General features: G+C 50.1%; 1 protein-coding gene across 3 annotated transcripts in view; it reads right to left on the minus strand.

Moving 5' to 3' along the window:
* Positions 1-1,510: 1,510 nt before the first annotated feature.
* NRTN (neurturin) overlaps positions 1,511-19,031 on the minus strand; it is a 57,572-nt gene continuing 40,051 nt past the window's right edge. For 2 of the 3 annotated variants that reach the window (XM_077921838.1, XM_028713929.2), the window contains exons 2-3: positions 8,816-9,053; positions 1,511-3,903 (exon numbers count right to left, since the gene is read on the minus strand). In XM_077921838.1, the coding sequence (XP_077777964.1) occupies positions 3,455-3,903; positions 8,816-9,026 (660 nt within the window). In that variant the 5' untranslated portion in view covers positions 9,027-9,053 and the 3' untranslated portion in view covers positions 1,511-3,454. The remainder of the gene's footprint in view (positions 3,904-8,815; positions 9,054-19,031) is intronic. The other variant, XM_077921839.1, reaches the window with a different exon arrangement.

Here is a 19,031-nt window from a genome sequence, read left to right on the forward strand (position 1 = left end):
CATTATCACACCACCCTCCACGAGCTGCTTTGCAAGTTTGGGATCTGATCTCCCCTATGCTATGCCCCTGTTTCAAAGCATTTCTGCTGCCTCCAACTGCAGAGGCGGGTCCATGTTTAGTAGCCACTGATAGTCCTCTCCCATGTAATTTTGTCTATCTTATTTTAACGCCATCCAAGTTGTTGGTGGAGGGGATATTTTGGCGGGCGTCACAGGTTCGGGGAGCTGTTTACCTGCCTTTCAGCCTCCCAAACCCTCTTCTCCCTGCAGCCACTTTCCCCCTTATTGGGTTTGGATGTGGTCTCTGAGACGAGACCGGAGAGCAATGTAGCCAGAGAAAGAATGGGCAGGTACTCTCAGGAAAAGGTTTTGGGTGCAAGACAGTTAAGCTCCTTCCATCTGCCAATTTGGTTCCTGCCGTGCCAGAAGAAAAGGTAAAGGGACCCCTGACCATTAGGTCCAGTCGTGACCGACTCTGGGGTTGCGGTACTCATCTCGCTTTATTGGCCGAGGGAACCGGCGTACAGCTTCCAGGTATGTGGCCAGCAGGACTAAGCTGCTTCTGGTGAACCAGAGCAGTGCACGGAAACGCTGTTTACCTTCCCTATTTATCTACTTGCACTTTGAGGTGCTTTCGAACTGCTAGGTTGGCAGGAGCTGGGACCAAACAACGGGAGCTCACCCTGTCACAGGGATTCAAACCGCTGACCTTCTGATCGCCAAGCCCTAGACTCTGTGGTTTAACCCACAGTGCCACCTGTGTCCCTTTCGCCAGAAGTATGGATGGGCATCTATGTCCCGGTTTCTGATTATTATTTTTCCCAATCTTAAGTTCAGTTCCATCACATTTCCGCACTAGTTTGCAATTTTTCTTGGGGGAAAGTCCTCATGAAAATTAATGAGTATTCGATTGCAAATTTGGAACACCTCCCTAATATATGCACCTAGTGCAATGGATTTTTGTACCTCATATGCATTTGTATGCACATTTAACCCTAGGATATGTATATTCATTTGCAGTTTACTTGGCTGGAGAATCTCATTGCAAAATTCGGAGAAGGACAGCTGCCTTGGCTCCCATAATGTTTCGGGGACATGTGAATCCAGTATACCTGAAGGAGCGTCTCCACCCCCATCGTTCAGCCCGGACACTGAGGTCCAGCTCCGAGGGCCTTCTGGCAGTTCCCTCCCTGCGAGAAGTGAGGTTGCAGGGAACCAGGCAGAGGGCCTTCTCGGTGGTGGCACCCTCCCTGTGGAACGCCCTTCCATCAGATGTCAAGGAAATAAGCAACTCTCCGACTTTTCCAAGACATCTGAAGGCAGCCCTGTTTAGGGAAGATTTTAAGGTTTGATGTTTTATCTTGTTTTTAATATTTTGTTGTGAGCTGCCCAGAGTGGCTGGGGAAACCCAGCCAGATGGGCGGGGTATAAATAATAAGCTGTTGTTGTTGTTTGTTAATTTGCCATTAAATGGTAACTGAATTAAATTTATCTCCCTCCTCACAGCAAATGCCTCTTAAGGCTGAATATCTAGTTCCTTCTTCAGTAGAGAAGCCATCAACCTCGCTTTGGGAAGCACAGTAGACACTGCAAATTAAAACTTGTTTTGACTGTCACGATTTCCATTATTTGACAGAACAGAGAGAGAGTTGCCTTAACGCCAAGTCAGTTCATTGATTCATCTAGTGGATTATTATGTACTGTAACCATCTCCAGATGTTATAGGACTGCAATGCCCACCATCCCTAACCCTTCGCTAAGATGGCAGGGACAGTTGGAAGTTCTAGTTCTGTGATGTCCAGAGGGCACCAGTTTGGGGGAGGCTGCTCTCCTCTGATTGGCTGTGGCTCCTGCAGTTCTCCCTGAGGCAAAGATGGAACCTGGAACCTGACACCTTTTGGAAAGCAGGCAATTCCAGAGATTTGAACTCAGGACGTTCTGCTTCCAAAAATTATGGCCCCTCACAAAGTCTGGAGACAATTAGGAGGTTGCCTTGGCCAGAGCTTTAGCAGCTCACACACTGCCTCGTCCAGGATTTCCCAAACTTGGATCTCTTTCCAGCTGTTTTTGGACTACAGTTCCCATCATCCCTGACCACTGGTCCTGCTAGCTAGGGATGATGGGAGTCGTAGTCCAAGAACAGCTGGAGACCCAAGTTTGGGAAACACTGGCCTGCTCCATTTCTCAGGAGTAGGCGATCTGAGGATTATTGTCCCAATAAAACAGCTAGCACATGAGCAGGGTCTGGTATGATTTCAAACAGGATGGGGGGATGACTGCGTGTTGAGGTTCCTTCATCGCAGGGGGTTGGACTAGATGACCCCAGGGTCCCTTCCAACTTGACCATTCTATGATTCTCTCTACACTAAACCATCAACAGTTCTCCACAGCCCTTCCCTGAACTACCTCAAGATCCCAGAGATCGAACTTTGGACCGCCTGCATACAACGATGCCTCTTTCCCGTAAAATCCATTTAAGCACCTAGTCCTCATGGTTCTGAGCAGATTGAAACAGCAGCGCAGGTGCCTTAAAACTGAGTCAGGTCCACAGCGCTCCATGTTGGCCCAACCTGCTGGCAGAGGCTCTCCATGATTTCAGACATAACTGGAAGCGTCAGGAATTGAAACCTGCAAAACTCTGCCACCAAACTCCAACATCCCTCCAATGTTTAATGTGGAATATTTGAGCTCAGGTTTCAGAATCCACCGGACGCCGCCGATTCCGTTAAGAATTTGATGCAATGCCTGGAAAGGAACGTCAGCCTTTTTGTACACATTTGTCAATACTTTAAACCTATGTCTACATGTATATACAAACATACATTTTACACAGCACTGTTATAACGGTGCGTGTACTTTAAGATGGCGGCAGGATGGCTCCCCTGCAAGTATGGGAGGAGCGCTCCTCAATCTCTCAACCCTTCTTCGCCCGCAGGATTCAGAAGGCGCGGCGCGGGCAGGAACGGCCCCTGGCACCCGGGCCCCACGTGGAACCATCCCCGTAAAGATCTCAAGCTTGGGCAAAGCGGGCATCGCCCATGGGGCGGTGCCTCCTCCAGAAGACCACCAAGCAAGAGATCTCTCTTGTTTTCGATCCACGACGTTCCTCCAGCCAGCTGCGTCGAGAGTGCGCCGGTTCCTCCATCGCGGCAGCGCGGCGGGCTGTTCTGGCGAGGCCCTTGACAGGATTCCTTGCACCGCTGGAATCAAGAGCTCCCCCGGCTCCCCACCAGTTGAGGAGGCCCCCAACGAGACGTTGGCTTCCCTTGGCCTCCGTTGACGGCCCTGAGGTAGACTTAAAATCCAGTTGCCTCCTTGGCTGCTCCAAGCGGGGATGTCCTGGCGGTCTTCTCCTCGCGTCCTCTTCCACCTTCGGACAACCACCCACACGCCAGCAGCCTCTGGGCACCGCTGGGTGCGCAGCCAGGCCCCTCCTCTTCCAACCTTTGCTCCATCACACGCAGCCGCACTCTTTGGCCGACACCTCGTTCACCGTGTAGTAGCGGTTCCCCGCGTCCAAGAAGGAGACGTCGTCGTCGTACGACAGGGGGCGGCAGCACGGCCGGGCCCTCACCTTCTCCTTCTTGATCTTCCGCATGCTCCTCACGTTCTTGAGGGACAGGTCGTAGTTGCGCACGGCCGAGTCGCAGGTGCCGCTGCAGTAGCGGAAGAGGACCGTCTCGTCCGACTTGTAGCCCAGGCCCAACTCGCTGACAGTCACCTCCAGCTCCTTGAGGGAGCAGGGCTTGTGGCGGGCCTTGGCGCGTTTCATCCGGTTGCCGGCTTTGGCAAAGAGCGGCAGTTCGTGCCCCCCCGAATTCATGGACTGGCTGTACCTCTCGATCAGCGTGGAGATGAGGTGGCGGATTTCTCCCTCCGTGTAGCTCTCGAACAACGTGCTGTCTGGAATTTTTTAAAGAAACGACAGAAAATTAGAATAATTATAATAATAATTTTTGTATATAATTTTTATTAATTTTCCAATAAAAACAAATTTATAACACAATTAAACATTAGGAATTCACCACACGCCTTTTTTCTTTTAGACTTCCATCAACATGTCTGATAATTTTCCGTAGTTATTACATATCTTCACATTTCTTCATTTATATTGCACTATGTATATCTTATCTTACCATGTTATTTAAACAATATTTCTACCAAACCTTCAGAGCCTAGGACTTGCCTATATTGCACAGAGCCTAGGACTTGCACTATATTATTTTCCGTTCAGCAGCCTAACAGCCCATGGACAGAATCTGTTTTTTAGCCTGTTGGTACGAGTGATTATGGGACGCTGTGGGTTAAACCACAGAGCCTAGGACTTGCCGATCAGAAGATCGGCGGTTCGAATCCCCGCAATGACGGGGTGAGCTCCCGTTGCTCGGTCCCTGCTCCTGCCAACCTAGCAGTTCAAAAGCACACCGGTACAAGTAGATAAATAGGTACCGCTCCGGCGGGAAGGTAAACAGCGTTTCCATGCGCTCTGGTTCTCCAGAAGCGGCTTAGTCCTGCTGGCCACATGACCTGGAAGCTGTACACCAGCTCCCTTGCCCAGTAAAGCGAGATGAGCGCCACAACCCCAGAGTCGGTCATGACTGGACCTAAGGGTCAGAGGTCCCTTTACCTTAATAATATAATAATAAAATTTTATTTATATCCCGCCCTCCCCAGCCGAAGCCGGGCTCAGAGCGGCCAACAACAATAAAAGTAAGATAGCATTCTAAAATCAATTCATTTTAAAATCAATTCAAAATCAGATTAATGGCAACCATTGGACTAGAGTTCGGTGAGGATTACCAAAGGAGGGGTCAGACTGTACCTTGGCCAAAGGCCTGGTGGAACAGCTCCATCTTGCAGGCCCTGTGGAAAGATGTCAAGTCCCGCAGGGCCCTGGTCTCTTGCGACAGAGCGTTCCACCAAGTTGGGGCCACAACCGAAAAAGCCCTGGCTCTGGTTGAGGCCAGCCTAACCTCCCTGTGGCCTGGGACCTCCAAGATGTTTTTGTTTGAAGACCGTAAGGACTATACTGAAATGGCAAAACTGACCATGCGACTCAGGAATCAAGAAGATAATGACTTTAAAAAAAGAATGGGAAGAACTTATAACTTATTTAGGAGACCATTGTTAAACAAATAAAAATGTGAGCTGGACTTTAAAAACAACTTGTAAAGAAATGGGGGGTGGGATGGATAATTCAAAGAGATGAAAACTGTGGAGAACGCAATGGTATGTAGTTTTAGAATAATTATTCCTTCCAGTAGCACCTTAGAAACCAATTAAGTTTGCTATTGGTATGAGCTTTCGTGTGCATGCACACTTCTTCAAATACCTTCAGATACCTGAAGAAGTGTGCATGCACATGAAAGCTCATACCAATAACAAACTTAGTTAGTCTCTAAGGTGCTACTGGAAGGAATTTTTTAATTTTATTTAGACTACGGCAGACCAACACGGCTACCTACCTGTATCTAGAATAATTATGTTAAGGACCCATGCAGGGGACATTGTGAGATTCAGAGAATCTCATATATGGATATGGTAAAAGTTTTTTTTCTTTAAAAAGAACCCAAAACTCTCCCGCCCACCGCCACAAACATGGGGCGCAGCCCTCTAGTTTTATTTTTGCATTAAATACCCTCCACACCCCACAACCCGGTGTGCTGTTTAGCACGCTCCGAGCATCCAGCGTTTTTCCACGAAGGCAACTTGGCCTCCGCTTGCAACCTGGATTTAACAGCCTCCACGAAGCCTCCGAGGGCCTTTAAAGGACCCAGCGGCCAGAGGCTTTTATTCCGTTCCCAGGCAGGAAAGAACAAAAGGGGAGAGCAGCATTTGATTCCAATGACCATTCGCCGCCAGTAATTCGCTGGCGCCAATTTGGGGAAGGGCCCAGAAGGCTCGGTTTGAAACAGTCGGGGTTTGCTTGCTTGCTTGGCACATCGTCCTAATGATAATAATAATAATAATTTATTATTTTGCCAACAAAGGTCCGTCTAGTTCAAGCTCTGGTTTTCCCCGTAGTGATGTATGGAAGTGAGAGCTGGACCATAAAGAAGGCAGATCGTCGAAGAATGGATGCTTTTGAATTCTGGTGCTGGAGGAGACTCTTGAGAGTCCCATGGACTGCAAGGAGATCCAACCTCTCCATTCGGAAGGAAATCAGCCCTGAGTGCTCACTGGAAGGACAGATCCTGAAGCTGAGGCTCCAAGACTTGGGCCACCTCATGAGAAGAGAAGACTCCCTGGAAAAGACCCTGGTGTTGGGAAAGATAGAGGGCACAAGGAGAAGGGGACGACAGAGGACGAGATGGTGGGACAGTGTTCTCGAAGCTACCAGCATGAGTTTGATCAAACTGCGGGAGGCAGTGGAGGACAGAAGTGCCTGGCGTGCTCTGGTCCATGGGGTCACGAAGAGGCGGACATGACTAAACGACCCAACAACAATTTATTATTTATACCCTGCCCATTTGGCTGGGTTTTCCCTTCTCGTTGGGGAAGGTGACCCCATTAGGGCAAAGTTAGCACTGCCCCTCCAAGTTCGTTCAGCCAGCCAGCCCCCCACCTGCTCGCCTTCTTACTTCCAAGCAGCCCCTCTTCTGTCAGCTTCCTTCTCCTCCTTACATACCCTCCAACACTCCTCAGATAAGAATAGAGACATTTCTCACTCCCTCCCCCAGCCAACTGAACCTCCTTGACCTCCCTTTTTTTTTTTGCTGTTGTTCTCCTTCCCTCTCCCCGCTGAAACTCCCACACCCGATTGGGAGCCGCATCTGACATTCGGGTTCCAAAAATAGTTCGCAAACCGGAACACTCATTTCTGGGTTTGCAGCATTCGGGAGCCAAAACATTCGACTCACAAGGCGTTCTGGATCCAAGGGACGACTGTATTATTATTATTATTATTATTATTATTATTATTATTATTCCCCATCCTATCTGACTGGGTTGCCCCAAGTGACTCTGGATAGCTTCCAACATACAGTCATACCTCGGGTTACAGACGCTCAATGTTGCGTTTTCTTCGGGTTACGGACACGCCGAAACCCGGAAGTAACGGAATGGGTTACTTCCAGGTTTCGGGGGCCGCGCATGCAGAGAAGCGCTACATCGGGCTTTGCGCATGCGCAGAAGCGCTGAATCGCAACCCAAGTGTGTGCAGACGCGGCGCTGCGGGTTGCGAACCTTCCTCCCGCACGGATCACGTTCGCAACCTGAGAGCAACCTGAGGGTGATGGGATGGAGGTGGGGGTTGGAGCACTTCACTCTTCTCCCGGTGTGTGCAATTGGTAGCTTACAGGAATGCCTAAAGGTAAAGGTAAAGAGACCCCTGACCATTAGGTCCAGTCGTGACCGACTCTGGGGTTGCGGCGCTCATCTTGCTTTATTGGCCGAGGGAGCCGGCGTACAGCTTCCGGGTCATGTGGCCAGCATGACGAAGCCGCTTCTGGCGAACCAGAGCAGCGCATGGAAACGCCGTTTACCTTCCCGCCGGAGCAGTACCTATTTATCTACTTGCACCAGTGTGCTTTCAAACTGCTAGGTGGGCAGGAGCAGGGACTGAGCAACGGGAGCTCACCCTGTCGCGGGGATTCGAACCGCCAACCTTCTGATCGGCAAGTCCTAGGCTCTGTGGTTTAACCCACAGTGCCACCCGTGTCCCTCCACAGGAATGCCTAGATAGAGCTAGACCAAGCCCTTCTTCACCCATCCCTAAGAGGGAGTGCCTTGCGGGCTGAATTTTGGTTTCTTCCTCCCGTATCCCCATGCCCTTCTTAAAGCGAGGGACCCAGAACTGGTCTGGCAGCACTCTGTCTCCCCTTAGCCTGGTGGCCCCCATCAAAGTCACCCTCTTTCCTTCGCAGCTGGAATTTGGAGGCATCCGATAACCGCAAAAAGCCTGATCTAATCGTATACACAAACCCACCCCAATCAACTGCCTTTGAAAGAATTCTAATCCATAGACAAATGTGCAATTAAATCCATTTTTTCAGGAGGTGGGGGTAGCCAAATGTAACCAATCTCAGAAGCAACCATGTTCCAGTCAAACAGTCCCCAAAATTCATCTAATCTCCCCATCCCAGCTCGGTAGGACGGGTCTGGATTTGATTCTATGCTATCATAGGAAATCTCATGCTACCATACACAGTTTTCTAAGCGGGGATTTGCAGATGCAATTACATCAATTTTGCGCGCATGTGTGCAATCGTATACATTTTGCGTGCATGTGTGATGAGTCGATTTAGTCTCGAGTTTAGGATCTCTGTTCGGGAGAGAGTTTTACACCAGGATATGCTGCATAGAAGCCCATGTTTATAATCATCAAGGTAAAGGTAAAGGGGTCCCTGACCATTAGGTCCAGTCCCGGACAACTCTGGGGTTTCAGCGCTCATCTCGCTTTACTGGCTGAGGGAGCTGGCGTACAGCTTCCGGGTCATGTGGCCAGCAGGACTAAGCGAACCAGAGCAGCGCACAGAAACGCCGTTTACCTTCCCGCCAGTGTGGTACCTATTTATCTACTTGCACTTTGATGTGCTTTCGAACTGCTAAGCTGGCAGGAGCAGGGACCGAACAACGGGCGCTCACTCCGTTGTTGCAGGGATTCGAACCGCCGACCTTCTGATCGGCAAGCCCAAGAGGCTCTGTGGTTTAACCCACAGTGCCACACTTGAGGAACCACCTAAAGAGGCCTGGGCGGCCACATTGAGACCACCTTAAGCTCACACCCAGCTCTGTCTCATAAGCACTAGTGGACCCTCCCAAACAAGCCTACTCATTTTCCACCGGGAGAAGGAAGTTGTGCGCACAAGCTTACACTGGGAGATCAGCGACCCGCGGCGTCCCAGAGCCCTTGGGTGCCTCCTGTGGCCGTCGGCGAGCGAGGAAGACGACGAGGTTCTCGAAAACAGCGACGAGGAGAAGAGGGTGTGCTCCTGGCTCCTGGTGAACAAGTCTCTACAAACCAAAACGGACAACATGGAACTGAAGAGCATCGAGGCTATAGCTGCCAGCTTCCATACCTTCATCTTAGACCAAGTCAGAACATTGAAACTCTGCAAAACAGGCAAAAACGACAGTCTTTATTACACCGGCCTGGCCCCTGGTATCCCTGACCCACCCAGACCTTCTGCAATAGCATTCGAAAGAGGCGCACGTGGCATGGGGGGGGCTTCTCCTCCTCCGAAAAATGCAGAAATGGATAAAAGCCTCCTATCCAAAGAATGACTATCATCAGCGCAGGTAAGGGAAAAAGATTCATTTTTAATTTTTATCATCTACCATACTGTCTTATTTATTTTATAGTATGGTGCATTGATTATTGCTTTCATTCTATGGATCAATGGTCTCGTTAGATAGTAAAATTGCTGTTTTAGGGGTTATTTTTAAAAGTCTGGAATGGATTAATCCGTTTTGCATTACTTTCTATGGGAAAGCGAGCATTGGTTTTGGAACGCTTTGGTTTTGGAACAGACTTCCGGAACGGATTAAGTTTGAGAACCAAGGTACCACTGTAGGGACACGAGCAAGACAGAGTACCATATGTTTAACACACATTTAAAGCAACGAACTATCCATATTTACCTTTCCTCCACTCCCTTCCAGACATGGTCCACACTTTCAACTGTGTTCATGTCCCGCCCCCCTTTTTGCTTTGTAACTTTCCCTGCAAAAACCCACTCCTTAAAGCTGAATCAGAGTAAACATCAATCCACCAAAAACCCAGATTGCCATTTGCTCTGATGGAGCGCTAAAGAACAGGGTTTTACAGAGCTTTCAAGTGCTTCCCTGTTCCTAGAAAGAGAAGAAGAAGAAGAAGAAAGAAGAAGAAGAAGAAGAAGAAGAAGAAGAAGAAGAAGAAGAAGAAGAAGAGGAGGAGGAGGAGGAGGAGGAGGAGGAGGAGGAGGAGGAGGAGGAGGAGTTTGGATTTGATATCCCTCTTTATCACTACCTGAAGGAGTCTCAAAGCGGCTAACGTTCTCCTTTTCCCTCCTCCCCCACAGCAACCACTCTGTGAGGTGAGTGGGGCTGAGAGACTTCAGAGAAGTATGACTGGCCCAAGGTCACCCAGCAGCTGCATGTGAAGGAGCGGGGAAGCGAACCCGGTTCACCAGATTATGAGTCTATAGCTCTTAACCACCACACTGGCTCTCAGCAGAGCTAAAAATTAAGTACAGCTAAGTCCTGGCAAAGGTAAAGGTAAAGGGACCCCTGACCATTAGGTCCAGTCGTGGCCGACTCTGGGGTTGCGGCGCTCATCTCGCTTTACTGGCCGAGGGAGCCGGCGTACAGCAAACACTGAGCCTCTTGGGCATGCCGATCGGAAGGTCGGCAGTTCGAATCCCCGCGATGGGGTGAGCTCCCGTTGCTCGGTCCCTGCTCCTGCCAACCTAGTAGTTGGAAAGCACGTCAAAGTGCAAGTAGATAAATAGGTACCGCTCTGGCGGGAAGGTAAATGGCGTTTCCGTGCGCTGCTCTGGTTCGCCAGAAGCGGCTTAGTCATGCTGGCCACATGACCCGGAAGCTGTACGCCAGCTCCCTCGGCCAGTAAAGTGAGATGAGCGCTGCAACCCCAGAGTCGGCCACGACTGGCCCTAATGGTCAGGGGTCCCTTTACCTTTATTAGAAGCAAACAAACTTTGCAATCGCTATACTTTCAAACGCAGGAACGTTATAAATAGGGGAAGCAACAAAAAATTAGCTGATCCTAGCAGCCAACCCGTCAGCGCTGCAGAATTTTCTGAAAGCAGTAGCTGCCCAAATGGTGTCCCACAAGAAACCAGTCAGTTAAAAACAATAAATGGATCTTGCGTGAGCTCTACGCGACGGAGAACGCTGACCGTTGTTTCTCTGTATGATTCACGGTCTTAGGCTTGCTGCCAGGTTCCAGACCAGTAACTCATAACCATGCTTGCTCTCGGTTAAAATTCGCTAATAAAAATGTCAGCACAGCAGATCCCCTCGTTACATCCGCTTCGACTCGAAAAGCAACTCCTGATGTTAAGCAGAGACTCTGAGACTGAGAATTACGAAAATGGTTCGTTTTGGCAAGCAGAGTTTGCTTCCCACCAAATCTTACCGTTATCACCCTACCAGGGAGCTAATAACATTAATCCTTCCTTGTTTAGGGAAGGGCCAGAAATTACTGTATTTTTCGCTCTATAAGAGCATAAGATGCGCCTAGTTTTTGGAGGAGGGAAACAAGAACTTCAAAAAATATTGGCGGGCGGCCAGGCAAGCCGCACCTCCCATACCACTATGGGGGGTGGGGGATGACTCCCTCAAATATTTAATGGGGGGGTGAAGGCACCTAGGCTGTTCACTTTACATGGTTGTAATATGATTCTGATATACCGGTTGTTTATTAAATAGTTTAGTACAACATCTGAATATTTTTTTCCTTGTTTTCCTCCTCTAAAAACTACGTGCGTGTTATGGTCAGGTGTGTGTTATACAGCGAAAAATACGGTGAATGATCTTGAGCAAAACAGCCAGAAGTTTAGGGAGAAACTGGCAAAAGCACGGATTTCTCCGCTGGGGAGATAGCCTTGCCAGAAATTAATGTTCTTGTTGCCGACGATGAGGCCCTTCTGTTGCCAACCAAACATTGCATGCATGCGCGCACACACACACACATGCACACACGCCATTTGCCCGAGGCCCGTCAATCTCTCCCATCAAATGATAAGCAGCAATTATTCTGATGATTAAGACATGCCCCAAAGACAAGGCGGGCGAGGATCTCCGTGTGCCAGCTTAATTATTGCCCTGGAGGGGGGAAAACCGAAATGAAAGACGCGAAGGCATTTGGGAACTGAAAGGAGAAAGGAGGCAGTGTTCCCCATGCCTCTGACACACACCACTCCCCAAGCGATGTCATTTCCCCACACCCCACGGTGAGCCCGTTCGGCGTGGCACGCCCAGCTTGCTCCCTATGGCAGCATCTCGTGACTCGTATCCAAATTAAATCAGCACCCGGCCCTTGTGCTGACTTGCTGCATAGGGTGACGCTGTTTCTGCTCTTTCCAGGGCTCCCCAGATTTGGAGGGGGGACAGGGAGTTCTCCACCAGCAGCCTGGAAAATTGGTGGAGCCATCTCAAAGCCTTGAATGCTACAGATGAATCAGTTTCTTATTTTCTACATATCCACCAGCATTGTTGTTGTTTAGTCGTTTAGTCGTGTCCGACTCTTCGTGACCCCCTGGACCAGAGCACGCCAGGCCCTCCTGTCTTCCACTGCCTCCCGCAGTTTGGTCAAACTCATGTTGGTCGCTTCGAGAACACTGTCCCACCATCTCGTCCTCTGTCGTCCCCTTCTCCTTGCGCCCTCCATCTTTCCCAACATCAGGGTCTTTTCCAGGGAGTCTTTTCTTCTCATGAGGTGGCCAAAGTATTGGAGTCTCAGCTTTAGGATCTGTCCTTCCAGTGAGCACTCAGGAGTGATTTCCTTCAGAATGGAGAGGTTTGATCTTCTTGCAGTCCATGGGACTCTCAAGAGTCTCCTCCAGCACCAGAATTCAAAAACATCCATTTTTCGGCAATCAGCCTTCTTTATGGTCCAGCTCTCACTTCCATACATCACTACTGGGAAAACCATAGCTTTTATTATACGGACCTTTGTTGTCAAGGTGATGTCTCAAGAAGCAGGCGTCTTTTAATTTCGTGGCTGCTGTCACCATCTGCAGTGATCATGGAGCCCAAGAAAGTAAAATCTCTCACCAGCATTACTCGGAGGAAAATAGGGATGTCCTATTCCATCCCCTCCAACATTTCCCTGATGAAAATAGGGACGTCCTATTCCATCCCCTCCAAGATTTCCCTGATGAAAATAGGGACGTCCTATTCCATCCCCTCCAACATTTCCCTGATGAAAATAGGGACGTCCTATTCCATCCCCTCCAATATTTCTCCCATGAAAATAGGGACGTCCTATTCCATCCCCTCCAACGTTTCTCCCATGAAAATAGGGATGTCCTATTCCATCCCCTCCAACGTTTCTCCCATGAAAATAGGGACATCCTATTCCATCCCCTCCAACATTTCCCTGATGAAAATAGGGACATCCTATTCCATCCCCTCCAACGTTTCTGCAATGAAAACAGGGGCGTCCTATTCTCCATCAGGAAACTTCTCCTGCATTTGATCTCTCTCCCCATAGACGTCGTCTGAACATCAACATCGGTCCCCTTGAGCCAATTGCAACCTCTCTGCCTCACCGACCTTGCAGGATCGTTGTGAAGAAAAAAATGTGTGAGGGAAGGGATCTCGTACAAAAGCTTCGACAGATAAAGGGAATGAAGGAAAATTGTAGCTCTAGTGTGCCTTGAGTCCCTGTCAGGGGAAATTGCCTGGATATAACCAACAGGGTCCCACAAACCTTTGGAGAAAGGAGGAAGCGGAGGAGGCAAGGCCTCTCAATGGCTTCAAGAATGGTTTATCTTATGATAAAAGTCTGGACAGTGGTATCTTGGGTTAAGTGCCGTATTTTTCACTCTATAAGACACACCAGACCACAAGACGCACCTAGTTTTTGGAGGAGCAAAACAAGAAAAAAAAATATTCTGAATCTCAGAAGCCAGAACAGCAAGAGGGATCGCTGCGCAGTGAAAGCAGCAATCCCTCTTCCTGTTCTGGCTTCTGGGATAGCTGCGCAGCCTGCATTCGCTCCATAAGACGCACACACATTTCCCCTTACTTTTTAGGAGGGAAAAAGTGAGTCTTATAGAGGGGAAAATACGGTACTTAATTCGTTCTGGAGGTCCATTCTTAACCTGAAACTGTTCTTAACCTGAAGCACCATTTTAGCTAATGGGTCCTCCTGCTGCTGCCACACCGCCAGAGAACGATTTCTGTTCTCCTCCTGAAGCAAAGTTCTTAACCCGAGGTAATATTTCTGGGTTAGCAGAGTCTGTAACCTGAAGCGTATGTGTAGTGGTTCTTGGGGTTGCTCGTGCGTAAGCCAGTGCAAACACCTGGCTGGGTTGCCTGAGTGAACCTTTTCTGTCCGGACAGCCACTCTCCCGTGGCTGTCTCAATCGCTGGCAGAATCCGTCAGTGGGCGTTTCTTAAACTTCTTCCAGCAAAGAAGCTCTTTGACGCCTAGTCTCCTCCTACTCTCTCTGCGCGGAAGCCTTCTGCGCAAGGAGGGCGTAGGCAGCGGAGGACCCTTACTCTCCCCGCTGGTCCCTGGCAAGGAGTCATCGGACCGCCTTGCCGATTCCCCCATCTGCCCCCCTTCTCCACTGGTGCTACGCTGATTCCCTTCCCCAGAAGATGGGCTGCCTCTCCCACTCCCGGGACGCTCTCTGGAATCCCTCTGGATTTTGCTCTCTCCCTCCGGCACTGATGGCAGTTCCCTGACAGTATGTAACCCGAGGTACCACTGTATTTTATTTTATTTTTAAATGGTTTATCTTTGAACACCATTTGCTGGGCTAGGGGGAAGCAAGCAAGCTGCGTGCCATCAGATGTACCCATTTTAATGTGTCCCTGCTGGTCTCTCCTTATAGATTTGAGGAGGACTAAAGGAAGCCTTGCCAGCAGGCCAAACTGTCTCGCGGAACTGAAAGCAGACATTTCTTACAGCAAGCGCTGATGGATATTTGCGAACTTTTGAGATGCGCCCTCCTTCCTTCATGTCTAGACGCAGACTAAATCATCCGTCCCCGCCTGTTGAAATTGTGACGTCGCGGTGGGCGATGGGAGGGTGCAGGTGCCAACAGCTCGCAAGGATGGAGACATCAAAAAGTTGGGAGGAACAGAATTGGTGCCCGAAGTTCAAAGGGCTGTTGCACCATGATTCATTGCCTTTGAGCCACGAGTGCTCAGATCATGAACTCTCCATCCTTGGAGGTTTTTAAGCCAAGGTTGGATGCATGGCTGTCAACATTTCCCTTTTTTAAAGGGAAATTCCCTTATTCCCAATAGGATTCCTCGCAAGAAAAGGGAAACGTTGACAGCTATGGTTGGATGGCCATCTGTCATGGATGCTTTAGCTGAAATTCCTGCATTGCAGGGGGTTGGACTAGATGACCCTCGGGTCCCTTCCAACTCCAGAATTCTCTGATTCTATGAGTTCTGGAGTTCAGAATGCCTTGCTCTCGCTTCCCAAATGCGACTCTGTTCCCCCCATTTCCAGACTATGAGAATGTTCATGTGCAGGAGAGCTGGGTTTTGGCTCACATCTGAGTTCAGGAAATGCGAATTAAGTCAGTTTATATTAAAATGGTGGGTTGCATGAATTCCCATCCCTGGCCATCCCTCCTGCCCTGCTTAGGAGCTTCGCAATGGAGCATGACTGTGGAAGACCGGTCGCCAGGTATGAACCAGCAAAGGAATCTTGTGACATGCAAAACAGAGGCACAGTGGTACCTCTAGCTGCAGACTTAATTCGTTTTGGGGTGCCATTCGCACCCTGAAAAGTCCGTAACTATAGCGCCTCTTCCGCGCATGTGTGCAGCTTGACCGAGTGCTTCTGCGCAAGCGTGATTTGGACAGATCACTTTTGCGCATGCGAGAGGCACGCTGATCACTTTTGTGCATGCGATAAGCGCGCAGATTGCTTTTGCGCATGCGAGAAGCGCACAAATCGCTTTTGCGCATGAGAGAAGCGCACAGATCGCTTTTGCGCATGCGAGAAGCATGCAGATCGCTTTTGCACATGCAAGAAGCATGCAGATCCTTTTTGCGCATGCGAGAAGCACGCAGATCGCTTTTGCGCATGCGAGAAGCGTTCAGATCGCTTTTGCGCATGCGAGAAGCACGCAGATCACTTTTGCACATGCAAGAAGCGTGCAGATCGCTTTTGCGCATGCGAGAAGCACACAGATCGCTTCTGCGCATGCACACATGGCGAACCCGGAAGTAAACACTTCTGGGTTTGCTGCGTTCGTAAGCTGAAAGTCCGTAACCAGAGTGGAACACAACTAGAGGTACCATTGTACTATTTAGAGATGTCAGATCACTCAGTCACAAATGGAATTGGGAGCAGAAATTTGCTGCAGTTCGCCTGCTCATCCAATGTCAGGAATGGAAACCGGGCAAGCATTCGCTGTTGCCCACAAATATTATGTGAATGATTACATTATTTGCTGCATCGCTTTTGACATTTCCCTTTCAGCAAAACGCACCATAATTCATTGCGTCCGTTTTGGCAATAGCGGATAGCGAGACAAACAGAGTAAGTCTTAGCAGAACCCGAACCGCAGTGGAAAGGAAGAAGCGCAGATTGTGACGAACGCCAAGGAATTTGCCGTCTCCTTTCATCCCTGAACGAAACCTATCACAAAGAAAGCTTTAAACGCAGCACTATGTTTTGCAGGATCTGTTAGCAATTTGGTGGAATGAGCCGGACAGAACAGGAGAGCGGTCCCAAATCAAGCTTTTTCTGGCAGAAACAGACACTTCTAGGAAATCCAGTCCTTTCCCTTTTTTAATGGCCTTTTACAACATGTTAGGCATTGTGTGACTCTCTCCCAGCGCTGCCGCAAGACTCAGTGCCCGCCTAGCAAACCGTCAGTGCCAAAACACGACGCAGCTGAGTTTGTTATTGTGCAAAATCTCCCGAGAGGTGACAGGGATTGGGGACAGAGCGAAACAGCCAAATATGGGCTCCTTCAACTTTTCGCAAGGCGATTCTGGGGCTGATAAGTGCTACCCAATTTGGTCAAGGCAGAGTTGAGTGTGCAAAGGCTAATCCTGCAAAGGGCTGGAAGATTTGGGGTGGATAAAAGTAAGGACTTCTTCATTCAGCACGTAGTTAAGTGATGGAATTTGCTCCCCCCAGGAGGCAGTGATGGCCAGCAGTTAGATGGATTTGAAAGAGGATCAGAGCAGAGTATGTTTAGCCTGGAAAAGAGGAGACTGAGAGGAGATATGAGAGTATCTTGAGAGTATCTTCAAATATCCCAAGGGCTGGAAGATGGAGCAAGCGTGTTTTCTGCTGCTCTGTTTGAAAGAGCCACTCCTCCTTACAGAGGGGAGGTGTTGTGAGCAGGGGCCGTTTCCCGCGTTGGCAGGGGGCGTTTCCCGCGCCCCCAGGTAGCCAACCAACCAGGTGGAGGCTTGAGGGCGGGGTTTTGCCGCTCAAACGTGGCAGCGGCAGCACTCCCCTTTCATTCCGCTGCTGGTTTTCGTTGGATTGCCCACCCACTCTCCCTTAGTTCATTGCTTGGCTCTTGACATTGTGTGGACCTGTGGTTGGTCGCCTTGGTTGTCCAAGGGGCCTGGTAGGAATTTTTATCCAACTGGCAAATTGGCACCGGCCACTTGGTTTTTTTGCCTTGTTGTTGTTTAGTCGTTTAGTCATGTCCGACTCTTTGTGACCCCCTGGACCAGAGCACGCCAGGCCCTCCTGTCTTCCACTGCCTCCCGCAGTTTGGTCAAACTCATGCTGGTCGCTTCGAGAACACTGTCCCACCATCTCGTCCTCCGTCATCCCCTTCTCCTTGTGCCAACATCAGGGTCTTTTCCAGGGAGTCTTCTCTTCTCCTAAGGTGGCCAAAGTCTTGGAGCCTCAGCTTCATGGTCTGTCCTTCCAGTGAGCACTCAGGGCTGATTTCCTTAAGAATAGATAGGTTTGATCTTCTTGCAAGGTTTTTTTGCCTACCTCGTAGCAAATCGTCACAACTTTTAGGTATTGGCGGTTAGGCATTGGAATATGTTTGTGTATTGGAGGGCAGGGTGTGGCCATCGCCTACCCCTCCACTTTATGGGTATTCCGTTAAAGGAATTCCGCAGTCGTGGATCCTGTGTGACGCCCTTGCTGGTGGCTAGGGCCATGGCACGACCCCCGGTGACATCAGGGGGAGCTTTCAGTTGTATTTGCATCAACAGGCTCCTCCCACTGGTGGTTAACCCTTGCTAGACTCACCCCTCCCTGAGGGGGTGGAGTCACGCTCTGTTGTTTTATCCAATGCCTAAGCCAATACCTCTCACATGCTGTAATCAATAAAGTTGTGGCCTTTTTTAGCCCTTTAACCTAATATACTGTGTCCATGTGTCTTTATCCCCAAGCGGTTGGCAGGTCCTTGAATCACAACAGATTACAGTGGTACCCCGCAAGACGAACGCCTCGCGAGACGAAAAACTCGCAAAACGAAAGGTTTTTTCGTTTTCGAGTTGCCTCGCAAGACGAATTTCCCTATGGGCTTGCTTCGCAAAACGAAGCTTGCCCAGGGGACAGCGGGTCTTCTCTTTTGAAGCAAGGGGCGGCAGGGAGAAGCGATCTTCTCCCCGCAGCCCCAGGTCCGGGGACAGCGGGAAGCGCTTCCCGCTGCCCCCGGACCTCTTTTGAAGCAAGGGGCTGCGGGGAGATCGCTTCTCCCGGTGCTCCGAAGCGGGGCGGGGGGGCGGGAACCTTTCACCCCGCCGTCGGGCATCGGAACAAGGTCCTGGACCTCTTCTGAAGGCAGGCGGGGGCAAAAGTCTTTGCTCCCCCCGCCTGCCTTCCCGGGACAGCGGAGACTTCTCCGCTGCCCCGGGCGATCTTAAAATGCTGGCGGGCGGGAGCGAAGCGTTCGCTGCCGACCCCCAGCATTTTAAAATCTCCTCGGGGCAGCGGAGACTTCGCTCCCGCCCGCCAGCATTTTAAAATCGCCCCGGGACAGCAGGGGCTTTTAAAATGCTGGCAGTCGGCAGCAAAGCCCTCCTGTTCCCGGAGCTTGCGGGGCGGGAGGTGGGAAGAAGGGCTTTTCTTCCCACCGCCAGCCTTCAGAACAGCCTTCTGAAGGCTGGCAGTGGGAAGAAAAGCCCTTTCCCCCCCCCCCCCAGCCTTCAGAAGAGGTCGGGGGACAGACTGTCCCCGGACCTGGTCTGAAGGCGGTTTCCCTAGGAACGCATTAATTGATTTTCAATGCATTCCTATGGGAAACCGTGCATCGCAAGACGAAAAAACCGCAAGACGAAGAGACTTGCGGAACGAATTAATTTCGTCTTGCGAGGCACCACTGTACCTGCAAAATCACCTTAACCCATAAGTGCCCACGCGACAGCTTCAGCCTGTGGAACTGGCCCTGTTACGGGCACCACATAAT

Source organism: Podarcis muralis, chromosome 18 (genome assembly GCF_964188315.1).
Source record: "Podarcis muralis chromosome 18, rPodMur119.hap1.1, whole genome shotgun sequence".
In the NCBI taxonomy this organism is placed as follows: domain Eukaryota; kingdom Metazoa; phylum Chordata; class Lepidosauria; order Squamata; family Lacertidae; genus Podarcis; species Podarcis muralis.